At 46.3% G+C, this 18,231-nt stretch overlaps 1 protein-coding gene across 7 annotated transcripts in view; it reads left to right on the top strand.

Annotated features, from left to right (window-relative positions):
* The window catches only part of LOC147684688 (hydroxyacylglutathione hydrolase, mitochondrial), a 699,222-nt gene that overhangs the window by 420,211 nt on the left and 260,780 nt on the right, over positions 1-18,231 (top strand). For all 7 annotated transcript variants that reach the window (XM_086940518.1, XM_086940519.1, XM_086940522.1 and 4 more), the window contains one exon: positions 13,820-13,921. In XM_086940518.1, the coding sequence (XP_086796644.1) occupies positions 13,820-13,921 (102 nt within the window). The remainder of the gene's footprint in view (positions 1-13,819; positions 13,922-18,231) is intronic.

Here is an 18,231-nt window from a genome sequence, read left to right as displayed (position 1 = left end):
CTCTGGCCTATTAGTATATATATATATGTCTTTAGGACATTACTATTTTATATACCGGGGACTCCCACCCCGACGACGGGGAATGATTCAAGCATGTGAATCTATGAAAGATACCAATACTGGATAACTGCAGTTACAGGTAAGTAACGCATTTCTTACGCTCCTCCCCACACTTTTCTTATTTGTTTATATTAACTACAGCGGTGCTAACACTGCAGCAGAACGCATGCATACACTACTTAAAAGACACATTAAAAATAGGTTAAGGAGGTGCTAAGTGGAGTCGCCCACTCAACAGATATGCTCTGGGCAGTTCAATTGTTGTTAGTTTCCAGCAGCTGAAACGTAGAGTGACCTCACAAACAGGCAGCTTCAGGACTTCCACTGTAAAATGCGGCTGCTCTTGAATTACTTGTTTATTTTCTTTACTTTCTCAGGCTTTTTTAATTAAATATCGTCGGAAGGAAAAGAAGCTGGCATTAGCCCCAGTGCGGTGTGAATGTCCTTTCTTATATTAAAGATGCTGCTGGCCACCTGTCTCGGGTCCCACGGGCAGAACTGGGAGGGGAGGTGCCGCAGCTCTCATACCCAAGTGTGCTCCGAAGTGCGGGCACAGAGCTGCTGGGCGACAGGAACACACTGACAGAGCGAGGAAGCGGCCTGATGTAAAATGAAGTGCTTTGCCAGCAGATTTAAAGGAACTCAAACGAGAAAGTACATTCTTTCGGTACTTCCTATTTGGCTTTCAAGAAGCTACACGAGAGCCGGTTAAAGGTTGCCCAGAATGCCAAGGGTCCCGGAATTGACACAGTACAGTCTTCAATCTCCGACATCCCAGGTCTAACGCCCCAAACACCCCACATAGCACCCATAGCCTCCTAAAAGCCACCTGTTTGTTGCAGAATAGCTGTATGCAGGGCCATAGACCACAGATGGTACTTGGCTCTCCGAGCTGTGCAGACGTCCGTTCTTTCATAACAATTGAATTAGGGGTTTTAGAGGCGGTGGCAGCCACCACAGTGATAGCCTTCCTCTGGGTAAACTGGTTGACCTCCGTACCAGGGCCTAACCTTTATTTCTGCATGTCTATGTTCCAAACATGCTGGGAGGTTTCTAGACGGTGTGGTGTCCAGGGGGGCGTACTTCTCAGGGCCGTTCACACCTCTCCTTTTGTCTCATCTGCTCAGGAGACAGTAAACTCCAGGTAAATGTTGACCACCTTCATCTCTGGTTTGTGCCCTTCTGCCATCTGTTAGACTCGTTTTTTGTGCCTTTCTGCCCCCTGTTAGACTCGTTTTTGTGCCCTTCTGCCCGACTCGTTTTTCCCTTGTTTTTCTGCCCTTCTGCCCTCTGTTAGACTCGTTTTTTGTGCCCTTCTGCCCTCTGTTAGACTCTTTTTTTGTGCCCTTCTGCCCTCTTTTAGACTCGTTTTTGTACCTTTCTGGCCCCTGTTAGACTCGTTTTTTTGCCCTTTGTTAGACTCGTTTTTCCCTTGTTTTCTGCCCTTCTGCCCTCTGTTAGACTCGCTTTTTGTGCCTTTCTACCCTCTGCACGCCACATCATCACTCGGCGCTACCCCAGCATCACTCAGCACCACCACAGCATCACTCAGCATCACTCAGCACTACCACAGCATCACTCAGCACCACCACATTATCACTCAGCGCCACCCCAACACCACTCAGCACCACCACAGCATCACTCAGCACTACCACAGCATCACTCAGCACCACCACATTATCACTCAGCTCCACTCAGCACCACCACAGCATCACTCAGCACCACCACAGCATCACTCAGCAGCACCACAGCATCACTCAGCACCACCACAGCATCACTCAGCACCACCACAGCACCACTCAGCTCCACCACAGCATCACTCAGCTCCACCACAGCACTACTCAGCACCACTCAGCATCACTCAGCACCACCACAGCATCACTCAGCACCACCACAGCACCACTCAGCACCACCACAGCACCACTCAGCGCCACCACACCACCACTCAGCACCACTCGGCGCCACCACAGCACCACTCAGCTCCACCACAGCATCACTCAGCACCACCACAGCATCACTCAGCACCACCACAGCATCACTCAGCACCACCACAACATCACTCAGCACCACCACATCAATCAGCATCAACACAGCACCACTCAGCACCACTCAGCACCACCACAGCACCACTCAGCACCACCACAGCACCACCACAGCATCACTCAGCACCACTACAGCACCACTCAGCACCACCCAGCAGCACCAATCAGCACCACCCCAGCACCCCTCAGCACCACCCCAGCACCCCTCAGCACCACCCCAGCACCCCTCAGCACCACCCCAGCACCACTCCGCACCACCACAGCACCACTCCGCAGCACCACTCCGCACCACCACAGCACCACCACAGCACCACCACAGCACCACCCAGCACCAACCCAGCATCACCCAGCACCACCCCAGCACCACTCCGCACCACCACAGCACCACTCAGCACCACTCCAGCATCACTCAGCGCAACCATTCAACAACAACTGGTTCAAATATGTTCTCTCAATGTATCAAGCTTTATTACAAATGTCACAGAAAGATGTTAACATTTCACTTCTGTTTTTGGATTTTCGTCACAATAAAATACACTGAACATAATCTTCACAATATTTACAAAAGTTTAAGCTATTGCCATTATAAATTACAATCACTTTTATTTAAGTGTTAATTATTTAAAAAAAATTAAATGCCATTGTTATTTGTAATATCAATACATCTGAGTCACGTAAATACAACGCATGTTGCATTACAAATGCTATAGGTGTCACATTTGCGAAAGTTATAACTATTGGCATTGTAAATGACAAAGCTATTAATTTAGCTATTTTCAAAACCAACACATAAATAAAAAAATTGTCATTTACAAGACCAATAGCTCAAACTTTCCTAATGCGAGACCTATTGCATTGCAAATGCTTGTTTTGGATAAATGTTCTGTCAATTCAGCTAAAATGGTTGGACCTCCTAAACTGAAGGCATTCTGTAGTGAGGGATTATTTTAGCACCAACCTTTCTGAAGCAGTTATTATGTACATGTCGGAGAGACCACAAAGAAAGTTGTCATGCAAATTGAATCTGCTGCACAGGTTTCAGCGTCAGATTTACTACCGGAACTTAACATTGACGAAACTTGTTAGCATGGTTCCTGAAACCACAGCATGCAGCTATCTAAGGTTATAAAAGACTGCCTAAGCACCAGATTAGTGTATACTATCAAGGGAAAACTATTTACACCTGGTAGCAGCAGGTAATTGTCAAGCCATATTATTTGGCAGAAAGAAGCAGTGATACTATATCGGCTATTGGTAGCCACGTTTTTAGCCTGCCGTTTTCATCTACCAAGGTACACCTTGCAGCCATCACCACGCACACAATGTTTTTATCTTGCATATCCTTTTTAGGTTTTGCCTAGCCAATGCTTACGAAGTAAGCATTCTGGCTAGAAAAAACCTAATGAGAATAGTATAAGGGGCTTGGAATCCGCCCGTCTTTTACTGGCTAGCTCCATAAATGGAGGCTAGCCATTGGAAGACTGGCCTGTCCGTCAATGCCGGACCAGATTCGGGGGCGTTCCCGAGAATTTTTGGCTTTTGGCAACGTCAGCCGAAAGCCTGTCCTCGGGAACGCCCCCGAATCTGGTCCGGCATTGCCGGCACCGGCCTGAAGGAGAAGGAGCCTCACTTACATGGCGTGGAGGCTTTTGCTGACCTCTAAAGCCGGTGTCCACCCGGCATTGTCCCTTTGTTTCCCCCCGGCCCCCGAAGCCGAGTTCCCCAGCCGAAGGAAGCAGCCGTCCGCCTCCAGCCAGGGCCGCGCTGGGATTGGCCCAGCCGGCCGAGCCTCCGCCGCGTCATCACTAGAGCTGCTTCCTCTGCTCTGACACGGACACGGGCAGTCAGGTAAGTTTTCTTATTTTTAAAAAAATTTACTTTTTAACCCCTGCGCGAGTCTATCCCCCCCCCCCCCCCACCCCCCCAATTCTTGTGTGGGACAGGATCACTCAATACTCTGAAGAGGTGTATTTTGTTGATTTGGGTTTGAGCTGTTTTTATAGCGCATACCGCAAACTGGGCTGTCTCTTTGTGCTTGTGTGATTGGACGTATTGCAGCACTCGAACCCGTGTGCCACGAAATACACGTAAAGCTCGACAGAAGGCGCGAGGCAGTATCAGTAAGTGGTAGGAACCCGCGCATATCTCAGGAGCGGGTCCTGCACCCACTGAGCTACCATTATGCATGACATCAGTTTCCACAAGTTTTGATCGCTACTGAGCAGGACGAGGCAGGTCAGCTGTTTCTGAACCATGACACCACGACTCCACCCTGAAGACTTCCTAAGTTTCGTGGTTGCCAGTGTTCCACGTTTCCACCCCGCACTATCGCCATGTGCACAGCCGGGTCCGCGGCTTCCTTCCGGCTCTCTCCTCGAGGGCCGCAGTGACCGGGAATGAATGGGGCAGACCTCGCTACACTGCTGTGTGTGCCCCTTTACTGCACGGTGACTGCATCCCAGAACAATGCCCAGCCGGCCCGCACCTGCAAAGGGGGCCTGATGGCATTTTACCCCATGCCAGCTTGCAGTAGGGCCCAGCACCCTTTCGATGCCCATGGCTACAGAGCGGAAAGCACGCTGCCAAGATGCTAGCCAGCTTTACTTCACTTCAAATGAAGACGGGCCATGTGTCTTTCTTCTTTCTCCTCACATAGTTTTCGAAGATAACTGTGCCAAGTTTGCCTGTGTTTCAAACCAAGTAATTTGAACTACTTGCAGAGAATCCATTCAGTGTTTTTTTTTTTGTATTTAAGCTTTGCGGATGGGTGGGTTGTTGGGTCGTGCAAGCAGTGCAGCTTTTGTTGATTGCTTCATTTTAGACCCAGACAAATAGTGTGGCTACGCTTTTTTTCAAGCTGATTTAGAGGGAAGCGGAAAGGGGGCGAGGCATGGGGAGGGAATGCCACCGTGCACCACACAGATGCATTTAATTTTTTTCATAGTGCCACTCATGCCAGTGTGGGGTGTAGGAGCACTTCACATCACGCACACTGCGCAGAGACAGTCGATCGTGGGTGTTTGGATCGGTGTATAGGAGATGTTGCGTAGGACAGAGGACTGCAAGGTGTGGTTGTCAGGTGTCATCCAAACTGGTAGACAGTATAGTTTAAGAGTGCTTGGTCTGGAGAAGCACAAACTCAGAATTGTAAACATAATACCATGGTTGGGGTTCTCTATAATAATCATACTTGATTTATATCCAAATGGACCCTTTTTCTAGGATAGTGAAAGACTGGGGAAACAATCCAAACACTCTGTTCTGATTTGTTACCTTTGCCTCAAATTGTAAAGCTCTCCGATATCCTTCGGGATCAAGTTTGAGCTATATAAAACTTTATAAATAAACCCCGTATCAAAGGTACTGTTCTGTTGGGCTCAAGAGTGCACGTCACGGACCGAAGGTCTGCCCCTGGTGTAATTCTTGTTAATGAATAATCGGAGCAGTCTGTTAGTGTGAAATGAGTGTATTTTACCTTCTGTCGCGTCATAACATGGCATCTAGGGCTGTCGACCCTGCTCACTTTTATGAACACATGAAAGACCTTGAATAGCGCTACATAATCTCAAATGCCAGTAGGCGCTCCACTGCGGTCTTTGCTATTGATGTCCAGCATCGCACATAACTCGAGTCCCCGCAGAAATGCATTGAGCCCACGTAGAGTGAGCAAGAAAATGGAATAACTAATGAGTGCCCTTGGTGACCTGTTAATCATCCAAACAGCTAGCAGGCTTAGTAAGGGGGTAAAGACTATGCCCAAAGGAGGGTTTAATTTACTGAGGTAAGTACCAGGGAGGGACCTCTGGGGAAGGCACGAGCCGCTTGAAGATGTTAACCCTAGTCTGCAGTCAGCACTGGCAGTGTCCTCCCTGCACTCGCATCTGTTCTTGCACATAGGAAAGCTCACATCGGCCGTTATGCTTGCACGTGCCCTGCCCAAGTGAAAACTGTTGCCCTTGGCCTGCCCCACGACGTTTGATAAAATGCTGTTGCGGAGGGGTTCAAGCTTGCCGGGTCCACGAAGGCTGCCTCGGCGTTCGCTCTCTCTGTGTCGTGTAAACAGAGCTGGGCCCTCGTTTGCATGCTATATGCGTATACTGCGACGAGGCGATAGCAGACTACCCACACAGATGTATAATTAATCATTACAGTCAGTCCACAACCATACAGCATATGGAGCCATTTTGTGGATTGGCAACCGGATACCCCCTACAACACAATCCACGTGCAATTGACAATCATTCATGTTTGCATAACCACAAAACACGTTTGAGCTTTGTGGTTCCCTCACTCAGACACAAAACGCATACACAAAGACTGTGAAGCGCTCCCCAAACCGTGTTTCTCTGCTTCAGTACTAGTGCTGATTGAATGGGCGGCATTTCATGGGAAAGAAAACGTGCATGTTGACTCAAAGAAACTAATTTGAGTTTGCCGGCCTTCTGGTCAAACATAACTATTTATTTTTTAGACAAAGGGCACTCTTCACACTTGACATAGGATTTGTTCCAGTCTTCCTAGGAGGCAGCATGCCCATTCTCCTGAAACGTCACCCACTGTCTTCTCTTTCCATAACGTGGTTCACAAACAGGGAATTGCTGTGTGAGCTGACTGACAGAGCCAGCCAGATTCTGACTCATGAACCTTCTTATTCAATTAGGTTTTATTTGTTTTTTTTTTCAAATGAAACCGACTAAATGGGATTAAATGCCGTCTTTTATGGCAAATGTAGTGTAATATCAAACACGCCATCATTTGACAAGCGTGCGCAAAGCTGTTTGGGAACCATCTCTGAGGCATATATTTTCCTTTTTTTTTAAGGATGGAAAATGTTGTCAAATGATGTAAAAGTTACTAGTAATCAGTAGAAAACATTTCATGTGGGTCTTTCGTTTTAACTGTACCTACAGTCACTGTCGCCAATTCTAAAATGACAGCTGGACAATATAGATCTCAGTTTTTAAGAAATATAGTACTTAGGTCATTAATTTGTCTCATTTTGTGCTGCTTCCCCCTCATCAAATACCCCCCAACCTGCTTCTCATTTGCTCCCCTAGCTGTGTAGTATTTGTATTTCTTTTGGGTGGGCTTGGCAGCATCCGTTTGTGCTGGCAGGTCAGCAGTATTTAAACCACTTTTCTGCATAAGCACACATGTATGATGGAGTATACATCATCATGCTTGCGCACGTCTGTTGAATGACATAACAGACAGGAGTGGCTACCTTGGGGCCTTTCTCTCTATTTTTTTTAAATTATTGGTTAAAAGCAGTGGCAAAGCCAATAGGTTAGCAAGATCAAATTAATCGGCTTTGCCAATGTTTGTTAGTTTTGCTAATAACCCAAATACCCTTTGATCAGTCTGCACCAATGTTCAAGGTCTTATACTATCGGTTTCATTCTGAATTTGCCTCAAAGTGTTCTTACTGTACTGTGTGTGTGCACCTTCACAATGGCCTATATAGATGGCGACGTAGGTTAGAAAATGACAGGCAATATTGTGATATCAGAAGTGAGGTGATGTGATCGTGGCTGTAGGTGGCCGGGAGGCTGCATTCCGCACTGCTTGTACTAACGCTAGGATGGCTTTTATTGCATACACCAGAAGAGCACTGTGCATTATAAGTGTCAGCCTCACGCAGCAGAGGAGGAGAATCTCGCAGCTTGACATCCTTGTGCCCGACCCCCATTCCATCCCACTTTGCCAGCTTTTGACACTTGCGTTGGGTTCTGTCAGTCGCCCTAGTAACAACAACCCATCGATTAGATGAGTATGTTATCGCCTCCTAGTGAAGTCTGCAGAGCAGGGAGCGCTATATATAGCCACACGTTTTGTAGTGCTGTCACGATGCTGTGTGGCCTTTGCATTGCACACTTCAGGCACTTCCAAAGCCCTCTTTCTCACACTCCATCGGGTATGCCAGAAATAAGTGCGGTGTAGGGCTGACGATGAGGCCCATATGCTTTCTTCTGTAGTCAATTTTGAAACATTGCCTGGGATGGTAGTCTGCTGTCCCTTGCAGGCCAACATCTGTGTGACTGCAGCCAATAACAGTCGGGAGCAAATTGTGACCTGCCTAACATATTTATGAGGAAGGTTGTTCTTAGGTGATTCTTTTTCTGTGAACGGATTTTTTATCTCCGTGGTCGGTTTGCTAAATTAAGGATTGGTCTCAGAAAGTGTGGTGGTAAATTCTGACAACTTTTTTTTTGAACATCTGACCATTGATGTCTTCAGTAAAATGGTGTATCTGTATTATGCAACATCCCATGTGAGGCTCGTTTATATTGGACCTCCTTATTCTAAAGGGCATCTTATTTTTATCATAGACCATTTCACTATATCATCAACCCCCTGGTGAGTTCTTCATTGGCTGTCTACCAAGTTATGCCCCTAAGCTGCAGATGTGGGACCAAATGAGGGAGGGCCTTTAATGACTGTTAATGCTGGAAGCCGAAATGCTATCAAGCTACCAGAAAATTTCTTCCTCTAAGTGTAAATTGTTCTAAATTATATTGACAAAATAATTAAACAAATACTGGAATATTTGAGCAGAAGGTCTGTAGCAGCCATTATTAGCCCTCGGAAAATCCACTGTCTTCAGTTGTGCTCCTAACCTTCCAGGGGTGTAATATGTGGACTGTTATGATAGCATGTGGCCCGATACTTTGGTTGAGGATTTTTTTTATAATCTTCTACTCTCATGGTAGCTCAGTTGTACCTGGTGCATGACATGGTTTTGTGTTTTTTTTTATGGCGTAGGGGAATTCTGCAGGACTGATATTCTACGACGCTGTTTTTAGGTCTTGCCTGGCGAAAGCTGCGCTCTGCGCAGCTTTTTCGCGCAGGCGAAAACCTAATGAGTATAGTATGGGGCTTGGAATCCGCCCCAGTCTTCCATTGGCTAGCCCATAAATGGAGGCTAGCCATTGGAAGACACGTTTGTCCGTCAATGCAGGACCAGATTCGCTATTCACCGATCATGGTCAGCATTTAATGCCATGATCTAAGAAAGTAGCTCTCATCATTTTGTAAAGGATGTTTTTTTTATTTGATTAAAGTGAGGATTTAAACTTTACAAGAAGAGGTGTCGACTACTGCGCTACATGTATCAATCGACCTCAGCTATTCCTGCTCCCATACCCGCCCCCCTTGGCAATCACGAGGCCCCTCTCAATGGGAATAAAGAATTGGTGCACTCCTTCACACTGTGTATCTCTCTCCGTTTTAGAAGCTGTCCCCCTGGCACCATTTACGCGCCGATGCCCCCTACCTTGCCACCTCCCGCATTTTTAGGAGACGTTGCCTCATCCCGATGCTCTCCTTTCCTCCCCTGGATTACTGACCTACCACAATCAATGACCATTCGAGCTTCCCTACAGGGATCGCTTTCTTTTCCTCTCGGGAATATCTGTTGCTCCTGTCCACTTTGAATCCGTCCCTCCTTTGCATAATATAAGTGGCAAGATACACGCAAAGGACATGGGACATGTGGATTAATGAGTGATCACATGACCTGCCACAGAATGTGTTGCTGTAGAATATGCAATTTGCTGATTTCCATGCTTTAACAGCTGTTTTTTGCTTTGCATGGTTGTGGCCCGGAGTTGTGCTGTCCTGGAGCTTTGTTTTCTCATAGAACTGGAGTCCTCTGCTCAGTATTGCCAAACACTGGGTTGTCCCAGACTAGCCTCTTAGCAGCTATGGAACGTTCAGCTCCAGTGCTGAACGTTCCATTGCGCAGGTGAGGTTCGAACGTCCAACTGCCGATGGCAGCACTCCTGAGGTAGTGGTGCCGTCGGCCGTTGGAATAGGCGCAGCACCTAAGAGGCTAAAATATGTTCATGGTTAGGAGTGGAGTTTAGGCTTGTCCACGGTCTAGAAACAGTGTGTCTTGTGTGCGCATGGCTATAATAGTGTTGACAGATTTTGAGCCAGTGATGTGCTGCTGGTGCATGGTGTGTGGTAAGTCTTTTCTCTGCTAGGTGGGATCCTTCTCTGTCTTGCTTTTCTCCTTACTATCTCAGAGTTGCCCCCCTTGCTCAAGTGTTTTTCGCGAGCTGGCGTGTTTGCGCTGTCCTGAGTTTTTTCAGCAGCGGGTTAGCCGGTGTTTTTTCTCTCCTAAGGAAAACGATCCACCAACCAGTTTTGGTGTTATCGTGGGTCGTATGTGTGGTTGTTGTCAGTGTAAGTGATGATTCATCCAGGGATGTGCCATTGTTTGCATTAGTGCTTGGGTTTTCGATCCAGGGTTAAGTCACAGGCTATTGTTTTTGGTGCTAGTCAATCTTCTAGGCGCTTTGTTGGTTGTTCAGTCTCTCCCAATTCTCGGGAACGCCCCTGAATCTGGTCCGGCATTGCTGGCATCTGCCTTCCTGCTCTGGACGCGCTGCTATTGGCGGAATTTTGATCCTGCCGTGACTTATTCAGGTAATTTACGAGCACATTTTTCTGTTTTATACGCACATACAAAGCAGTAAGAATACGTATCACTTTACATTTAAATTGTGTTTCATATACATTTGGCCAATTTAACCATGTTTTTTTTTAAATGCCTTTGAGTTCTTTTTTGTACGTCGTCAATAGGTATATTTACGATATAAATGTTTGCGCATGTCAACTTTATTCCTGGACTTTGCAAATTCTAACAAATGCTTACATTTTAAGGCCTTTCTGTTATTTATTGTAATTCGTCAATATGTACATTTTGGATGCCCTGTTTCTGTGCAATGCCAGATTTTATTTATCGTGCTGAAATCGTGGGACTGAGAGTCAGCTGAGCACAAGCATGTGTTTGTGTGAACTCTAGATTTAGTGAGAGCATGAAGGACCGTTAGGATAAGGTCAGATCCGACGACTTTCAGTGCAAAGTTATACATCGGCAAACTGTGCATTTAAGATGTAAATGTTTGCGCATGTAAGCTTTGTTAAGGCCTTTGTTATTTATTGTAATTTGTCAATATGTACATTTAGGATGCCCTGTTTCTGTGCGATGCCAGATTTTATTTATCGTGCTGAAATCGTGGGGCTGAGAGTCAGCTGAGCACAAGCATGTGTTCGTGTCAACTCTAGATTTAGTGAGAGCATGAAGGACCGTTACAATAAGGGGGCTCTCAGTGTGTGGGGGGGGGGCTCTCAGTGTGTGGGGGGGCTCTCAGTGTGTGGGGGGGGCTCGCAGTGTGTGGAGAAGGCTCGCAGTGTGTGGAGGGAGCTCGCAGTGTGTGTGGGGGGCTCGCAGTGTGTGGGGGGGCCTCGCAGTGTGGGGGGCTCGCAGTGTGTGGGGGGGCTCTGTGTGGGTGTGTTGGGGGACCTCTCTGTAGGTGTTTGTGGGTGTCATTTGCGAAAGATAAAGCTAGTGACATTGCAAATGACAATGCCATTTATTTATGTTAAAACAAAAAACATAAATAAAAATGTCAAGAGCATTGCCAATAGCTCAAACTTTAACAAAGGCAAAACCATTGCATTGTAAATGCTTGTTTTCAAATAACGTTTGACAAATAATTTCTTGAAAGGAAAAAAGGAACGTGTTAACCCCTATTAGAAGCCCATTACTCTTTGAGAACTTAATGTAGGTCTGCCAAAAGTTTTTGGCTTCATAATTTGTACCTATACAGAACGCCACATTCCATCATTTAGCCAGAAAAACTGCCTTTTGTTCTAGCTATAACTTCAGCTTGTTGGTTTAGTGAAATCCAGATTTCGTTCATTTGTAAAGCAGCTACTGGGTGAGCCGTTCATACTTCCCAGAACTACTTCCTAAGCTTGGACTGCAAATCGGATACCCAAGCGGAACAGACTTCTTTAATGCATTTCTGCCTAGTAGTTTTCCTATATTTTCTTTACATTACAGCAGTAAAATTAGAGATTGTTTAAAAATGGTTTATGGTTCAGTTTAACTATTGTTATAAACTAAAAGCATGTAATGCCGGAACTTTAGTCTCTAATATGCTCTGGAATTTAGCCGCTCCACTAAATGAGTGCCTTTTTTTTGCATACTATTTGTATGTTGTGTAAAGTAGGTGTGACATTTGGGCTCCACAGGGGGAAGGTTTCGCCCAAGTAAAGTTCTGTTGATGTATTTAGGTGTGTATAGATCAGGGTCTCCAACTTTTCTGTAATGAGAGCTACTTCTGATCAGTGAAAATCATTAAGAGCTACTGAAGGCCACGTAACTCGTGCATTGTTACAAGATACTCCCTCACCCAGCTTCAGTGAATTTAAATGTAATGTCTATGGAACCTGATACTATTGTTTGAACAAAATACTGTACTAGGCGTACTATGATAGGGCTGTCATGTGCGTCAGTGAGTGCATGGTCTATGGGGATGTATGAACATGTGTGTGAATGAGTAGGATATATGTGTATGAGTGACTGAGAGCCTGTGTCGTATGTACTTGTGGTACAGGACATGTCTATAACCACATCTGGCACTGTTACATGTACAACACAAACATACAAGCATTTTATGGGGGAGTGGGAATTTCAAGTGCAGAAAAATGTTCTGCACAAAGGTTCCTAATAAGGAACATTTTTCAACACTTGATGGAACATTTTTCTGCTCTTTATATTTCTCCCATTTAAAGAAAATTGCAGCATTTTTCTGTTAACTATCGCACAGTGGCTACCAGCTACTGGGAGCAAGATGCCTGCTATGTCTAAATTTAACTCACAAGTTAACCTTGTTTATATGCATTACATTAAACTCCTAATTTTGTATTTCTCCCTTGTCAAAGTGTCTTTACCAACAGCAGGCATATTACTGATGGCCTGTAGACGTGGTGCCATATTTATAAGAGGAAAATACAGTCATTTGAAGACACAGGCTTCATAAAATATCAGGACTTAATTAGCTTAATTTGAAGTTTAGAAAAAAAATAAGACAATGTTTCATAGAAACATTTTTCTTCACTTATAATTTTTCCCATTTAAAAGAAAATGACTGTATTTTTCAGTAACAAAAATGGCACTGTGTCTAGCAGCCACTGGGAGCAAGATAGAGGCTGTTTGTAAATGTGACACTTTGAAAACGGAGAACATTAAAATGAAAGGTTAACTTAATCAAGTTAACACCACATTTTCTCATTTTAAAACATTCAGAAATATCATTTTGTTCTCATTCTTCAATACTGAGTTGAGAACAACTTTTATTTAAGAGTTAAATATCTCAGTGCTTCAGTTATGAACCTCTGTGAACCACATGCATCTTGCTGAGCACAGCTTATCATCAAGCTCTACTACCTGCAGCCAGAAAGTAATGGAAAATTAAAGTATCCTTTCCTTAACTTTAAAAATAAAACACAATACGTATTTATTGCAGTTCTTCGTTAAAAATTAACTCAAGGCTATGAGCTACTCTGAAGGTTTCTGCGAGCTACTAGTAACTCGCGATCGACTGGTTGGAGACACCTGATTTAGATGTTTATGAACTTCCAACAATGTTTGATTTTATCACCCTGCATAATTCTGCTTGTTTTTGCAGTTGGTTAGCCACAGTGTGGCTGCGTTGTTACAGATTTCATTCAAATATATACAGATGGTGCGTAGCACCCCCCCACTAACTCACTGATACTAGAACCTCTTCACCCCTGTTAAATCTTCCAACAAAGATATTTTACACAGATTGTATTTAGAAAATAAGACTATGTATTACTGTCTTAATTTGAATTGTTTTATTTTCACAAAGCTAATTTCTTCTCCGTATTTCTGTCTTTAGAGAGTTTATTGTGGACATGAGTACACAATTAATAATTTAAAATTTGCACATCATGTGGAGCCTAATAATGATTCCATAAAGCGAAAACTGGCCTGGGCAAAGGTAAGGTCAACCGTGATTATTATAAAAATGTAGTGATATTTATTAATATTCAGTTGATCATGTTGGATGTTAACTTATTTGTTTCTAGCTACTGTATGCTCTTTTGCTAATTTGATGGTAGGTGATGTTTGTGATGCGTGCATTTAGTGTTAGCGGTAGACAACGTTCACCACGAATCTTTCTCCCGCAGGGAATCACAACGCGGTCGTTGCGACAACCGCGTTGTGATTCTGCATACCATTACTCCGCAAGTCGGAACAACGACTTGCCGGGGAGGGGGGGGGGGATGGGGGGGGGGGATTGGGATCTGTTAGATTTAAAATCCAACACCTTTCCTATTGTCCCCACTGACTGGAGTTGCAATAGTAAATTATACTATTCCAACATCCAGCGCCCCCCTCAGCAAGTCGTTGTTCTGACTTGCGGAATAATGGTATGCGGAATCACCCTCTAGAACCCTCCTGAGAGAACCTCAGATTTTTTACTTCACGATGTGCTAGGGAGTGTCCACTGAGCTCTAATTTGTTTCCTTATTCCATTATTCTTGAGAGATTTTTCAACTATTTTTCTCCACCACTGTACAGCTTCGATTTTGTTTCCTCTGTTCCTCATGGCAGAAAAGGAGAAACAAGCATTTGCAATGCAATAGGTCTCAGGTTTACGCAAGTTTAAGCTATTGCGATTTTAAATTACAATGCCTTTTATTTATGTTTCAAAAACGAAAACAAAAATAAAAGGCATTGATATTTGCAATATTAATAGCTCACTCCCGTAAATGCGAGACCTATTGCTTTTCAAATGCTTGTTTATTTTACCGAAGGACATTAAAATATGTTGAGTTGAGCCAACGCAAGGGTATCTGCCTAGTTTAAATAAAAGCTATAAATGTACAGTAAAGCTGGAGTATAAGTTTAAAGTTACATAGGTGCAGCCCAAAAATGTTGTTTTTACTCTGCCATGTGTAGCAGTGTGAATAAATTCTAGTGTATTGGCGTTTGTTCTGGAAAAAAGGAGCCTACACGTCTGCTGTTGTGTGAAAACTTAGCATGTGTCCTTCAGTTGCGAAAGGAAACCAGGAGGGGCTAATGAAGTGAAAAGAAGCCTTGTTGTAAAGATTGTAATCTTTTCGTCTACAGCATCTGTGAGATGCAGATCAGTAACCTACAGAAAACAACGGGATGATAAATTCAGGGGGGAACAAGCATTTACAATGCAACGGTTTCGCCTTCGGAAAAGTTAGAGCTATTGGCATTGTAAATGACAAACTTTTTATTTATGTGTTGGTTTTGAAAACAGATAAATATATGGCATTGTCATTTACAATGCCAATAGCTTACTCTGTCGCAAATGCGAGACGTATTGCATTTGCACACACACACACCCACACAAGAGCCCCACACACACACAAGAGCCCCCCACACACACACGAGGCCCACACACACACCACACAAGAGCCCCCCCACACACCACACAAGAGCCCCCCCACACACACACGCAAGAGCCCCCCCCACACACACACACAAGAGCCCCCCCCCCACACACACACACGCAAGAGCCCCCCCCACACACACACACACGCAAGAGCCCCCCACACACACGCAAGAGCCCCCCACACATGCAATAGACCCCCACACATGCAATAGACCCCCACACATGCAATAGACCCCCACACACGCAAAAGCCCCCACACACGCAAGAGCCCCCCACAGACACAAGAGCCCCCCACGCACACGCAGTATTCCCCCACACGCAAGAGCCCCCCACACACACGCAAGAGCCCCCCACACGCAAGAGCCCCCCACACACACACAAGAGCCCCCCACACACACACAAGAGCCCCCCACACACACACAAGAGCCCCCCACACACACACAAGAGCCCCCCACACACACAAGAGCCCCCCACACACACAAGAGCCCCCCACACACACAAGAGCCCCCCACACACACAAGAGCCCCCCACACACACAAGAGCCCCCCACACACACAAGAGCCCCCCACACACAAGAGCCCCCCACACACACGCAAAGAGCTCCCCAAACACACGCACAGAGCCCTCCGCTCCATTTGCATCAGGTGTGAGGCTCCTGACTGCTGACAGCCAGGAGACTCCAACAAAAGGAGGCTTATGACCTGCTATAGGCATTGTAAATGACAATGCCATTTATTTATGTTTTAAAAACAAAAGCATAAATAAAAATAATGTCATGAGCAATGCCAATAGCTCTAACTTTAAGAATGCCGAGACCATTGCATTGTAAATGCTTGTTCCCTTTTGGCGGCATCTATGTAATTGGTACACAAGCTCCTCCCGCTGCCAGTATTAGAATAAACCCTGTGGATTGAATGGGCATGAAGTCTCATCTCTCCTTTCACCTACCTGACCTTGTGTGATTTGAATGTAGGGGCGCTGTATTGTACAACGCTTAAAACCCCAATATTCCTAATCTGGCGCTTTTCAAAACCACCAGACACAATGAACGCACCTGAACGCCTTGAAGTGAACCACTTTGCAGGATGAGCTATGAAGGAACTTGATCCCGTCACCGGGAGGAGGATGTATGGTCAGTCGGGATGCCCTATGGTCCAGGTTTGGCACGTTCCAGGAATGGAAGTCCATCACTACAGCGCTGTCATCAGGGACATTTTAAGGATTTTGGGGGCTCTGGGCCAAACGTATTTTTGGGGACCATGTTTGGAACATCTTGGATTTATGATCCAGTTTCAGGTAGTTCGTGCCCTCTTTGGCCAGATCACTGACAGTGCACAGGGGCACTCGTCCAAATTCAAAATGTGTGTTTATATGTAATATTCGGAGACAGTGAGGTGTATTTAGAATATCGTAACATAGCAGCAGCTCACACATAAGAGGGTGCAGTGGGTTCGGTTTCACATCTCAGGGGGTTCAGTGGTACTGATCCCCCTCGAGCTCCAGGGAATTGTGGGTCCCAGGCTTCCTTAAGTAGTCTTCAGGCTTATGGACCGATAGCATGAGGGAGTCTCCGAGACACAGAGGGTGAAAGCGAATGAGAGCAAAAGAGTGAGGAAGAGAGGTAGGGAGAGAGGGGGTACGGAGAGTGTGAGGGAAGAAGAGAGGAAGGGAGGGGGGCAGGGGAGAGAGGGGGGGGCGGAGGGAGAGATGGAGAGAGGGGGAGAGGGGGAGAGAGAGGGAGGGAGAGAGGGAGAGCGAGAGGGAGAGAGGGGGTACAGAGAGGGGGGTGCGGAGAGTGTGAGGGAGGAAGAGAGGAAGGGAGGCAGGGGGGAGAGAGGCAGGGAGAGAGGCAGGGAGAGAGGGAAGGGGGGAGGTAGAGGGAGAGATGGAGAGAGGGAGGGAGGGAGAGAGACGAGGGAGGGAGAGAGAGAGGGACGGGGGAGAGAGGGAGGGACGGGGGAGAGAGGAAGGCAGCGAGGGGGAGAGAGGGAGGCAGCGAGGGAGAGAGAGGGAGGGACAGAGAGGGAGGGGGCGGGACAGAGAGGGAGGGAGAGAGGAAGGCAGGGAGGGAGAGAGGGATGGACGGAGGAAGGTAGAGAGACGAAGGGTGGTAGAGAGAGGGACGGACGGAGAGAGGGAGGGATGGAGAGAGGTAGTGAGGGAGTGAGGTGGGGTGGGAGGTGGAGAGGGAGGGAGGTGTTGAGAGAGGGGGACTGGAGAGAGGAATGGAAGAAAAGAGGGACGGAGGGAGGAAAGGAGGGAGGGGAGGGAGAGGGAGGGAGGAAGAAAGGGAGCGAGAGAGGAAAGGAGGGAGGGATGATGAGTAGGAGGGACAAAGAGAGTCAGGGAGGGAGAGAGGAAGGAGGGAGGGAGAGAGGGGGAGACGAAGGGAGGGAAGAAAAGAGTTAGGGAGGGAGAGGAAGGGATGGAGAGAGATTAAGAAAAAGAAAGAAGGAGAAATAGCAATGAAGTGAGAGGGGAGATAAAGTGAGAACGAAAAAAAGAACAAGAGCTAAAGAGAAAGGAGAAAAAGCAGAATGGAAAGGGGTGAGAGTAAGAGAGAGAGAGACACACATGTAGAGCAGGAGCGAGACAATGTGAGAGACCGAAAGAGAGGGAGCACGAGAGCGAGCGAGCAGGAAACAGGCAAAATAAGAGAGATGAAGAGCTAGAGAGGGAGAGAAGAGACGCAGAGAGAGGGGAGTAGACTGTGTACCTTGTGAGAGAGAGGGGCAAGTAGACGTCACCAACAGCAGAGCTGACGCTCCCCCCTGGGTCGGTAGGTACTCACACGGGTCAGCGTGAGAGGCACAGCCTTGCAAGCGCTATGTTACAGTCTAACTAACTACAAAACAAAGCGCTATGTTACAAAGTCCAAC

The sequence above is a fragment of the Lissotriton vulgaris genome, chromosome 10 (assembly GCF_964263255.1).
Source record: "Lissotriton vulgaris chromosome 10, aLisVul1.2, whole genome shotgun sequence".
Lineage (NCBI taxonomy): Eukaryota > Metazoa > Chordata > Amphibia > Caudata > Salamandridae > Lissotriton > Lissotriton vulgaris.
The sequence above is the reverse complement of the archived record's forward strand: the minus strand, read 5'-3'. Positions and strand labels throughout refer to the sequence as shown.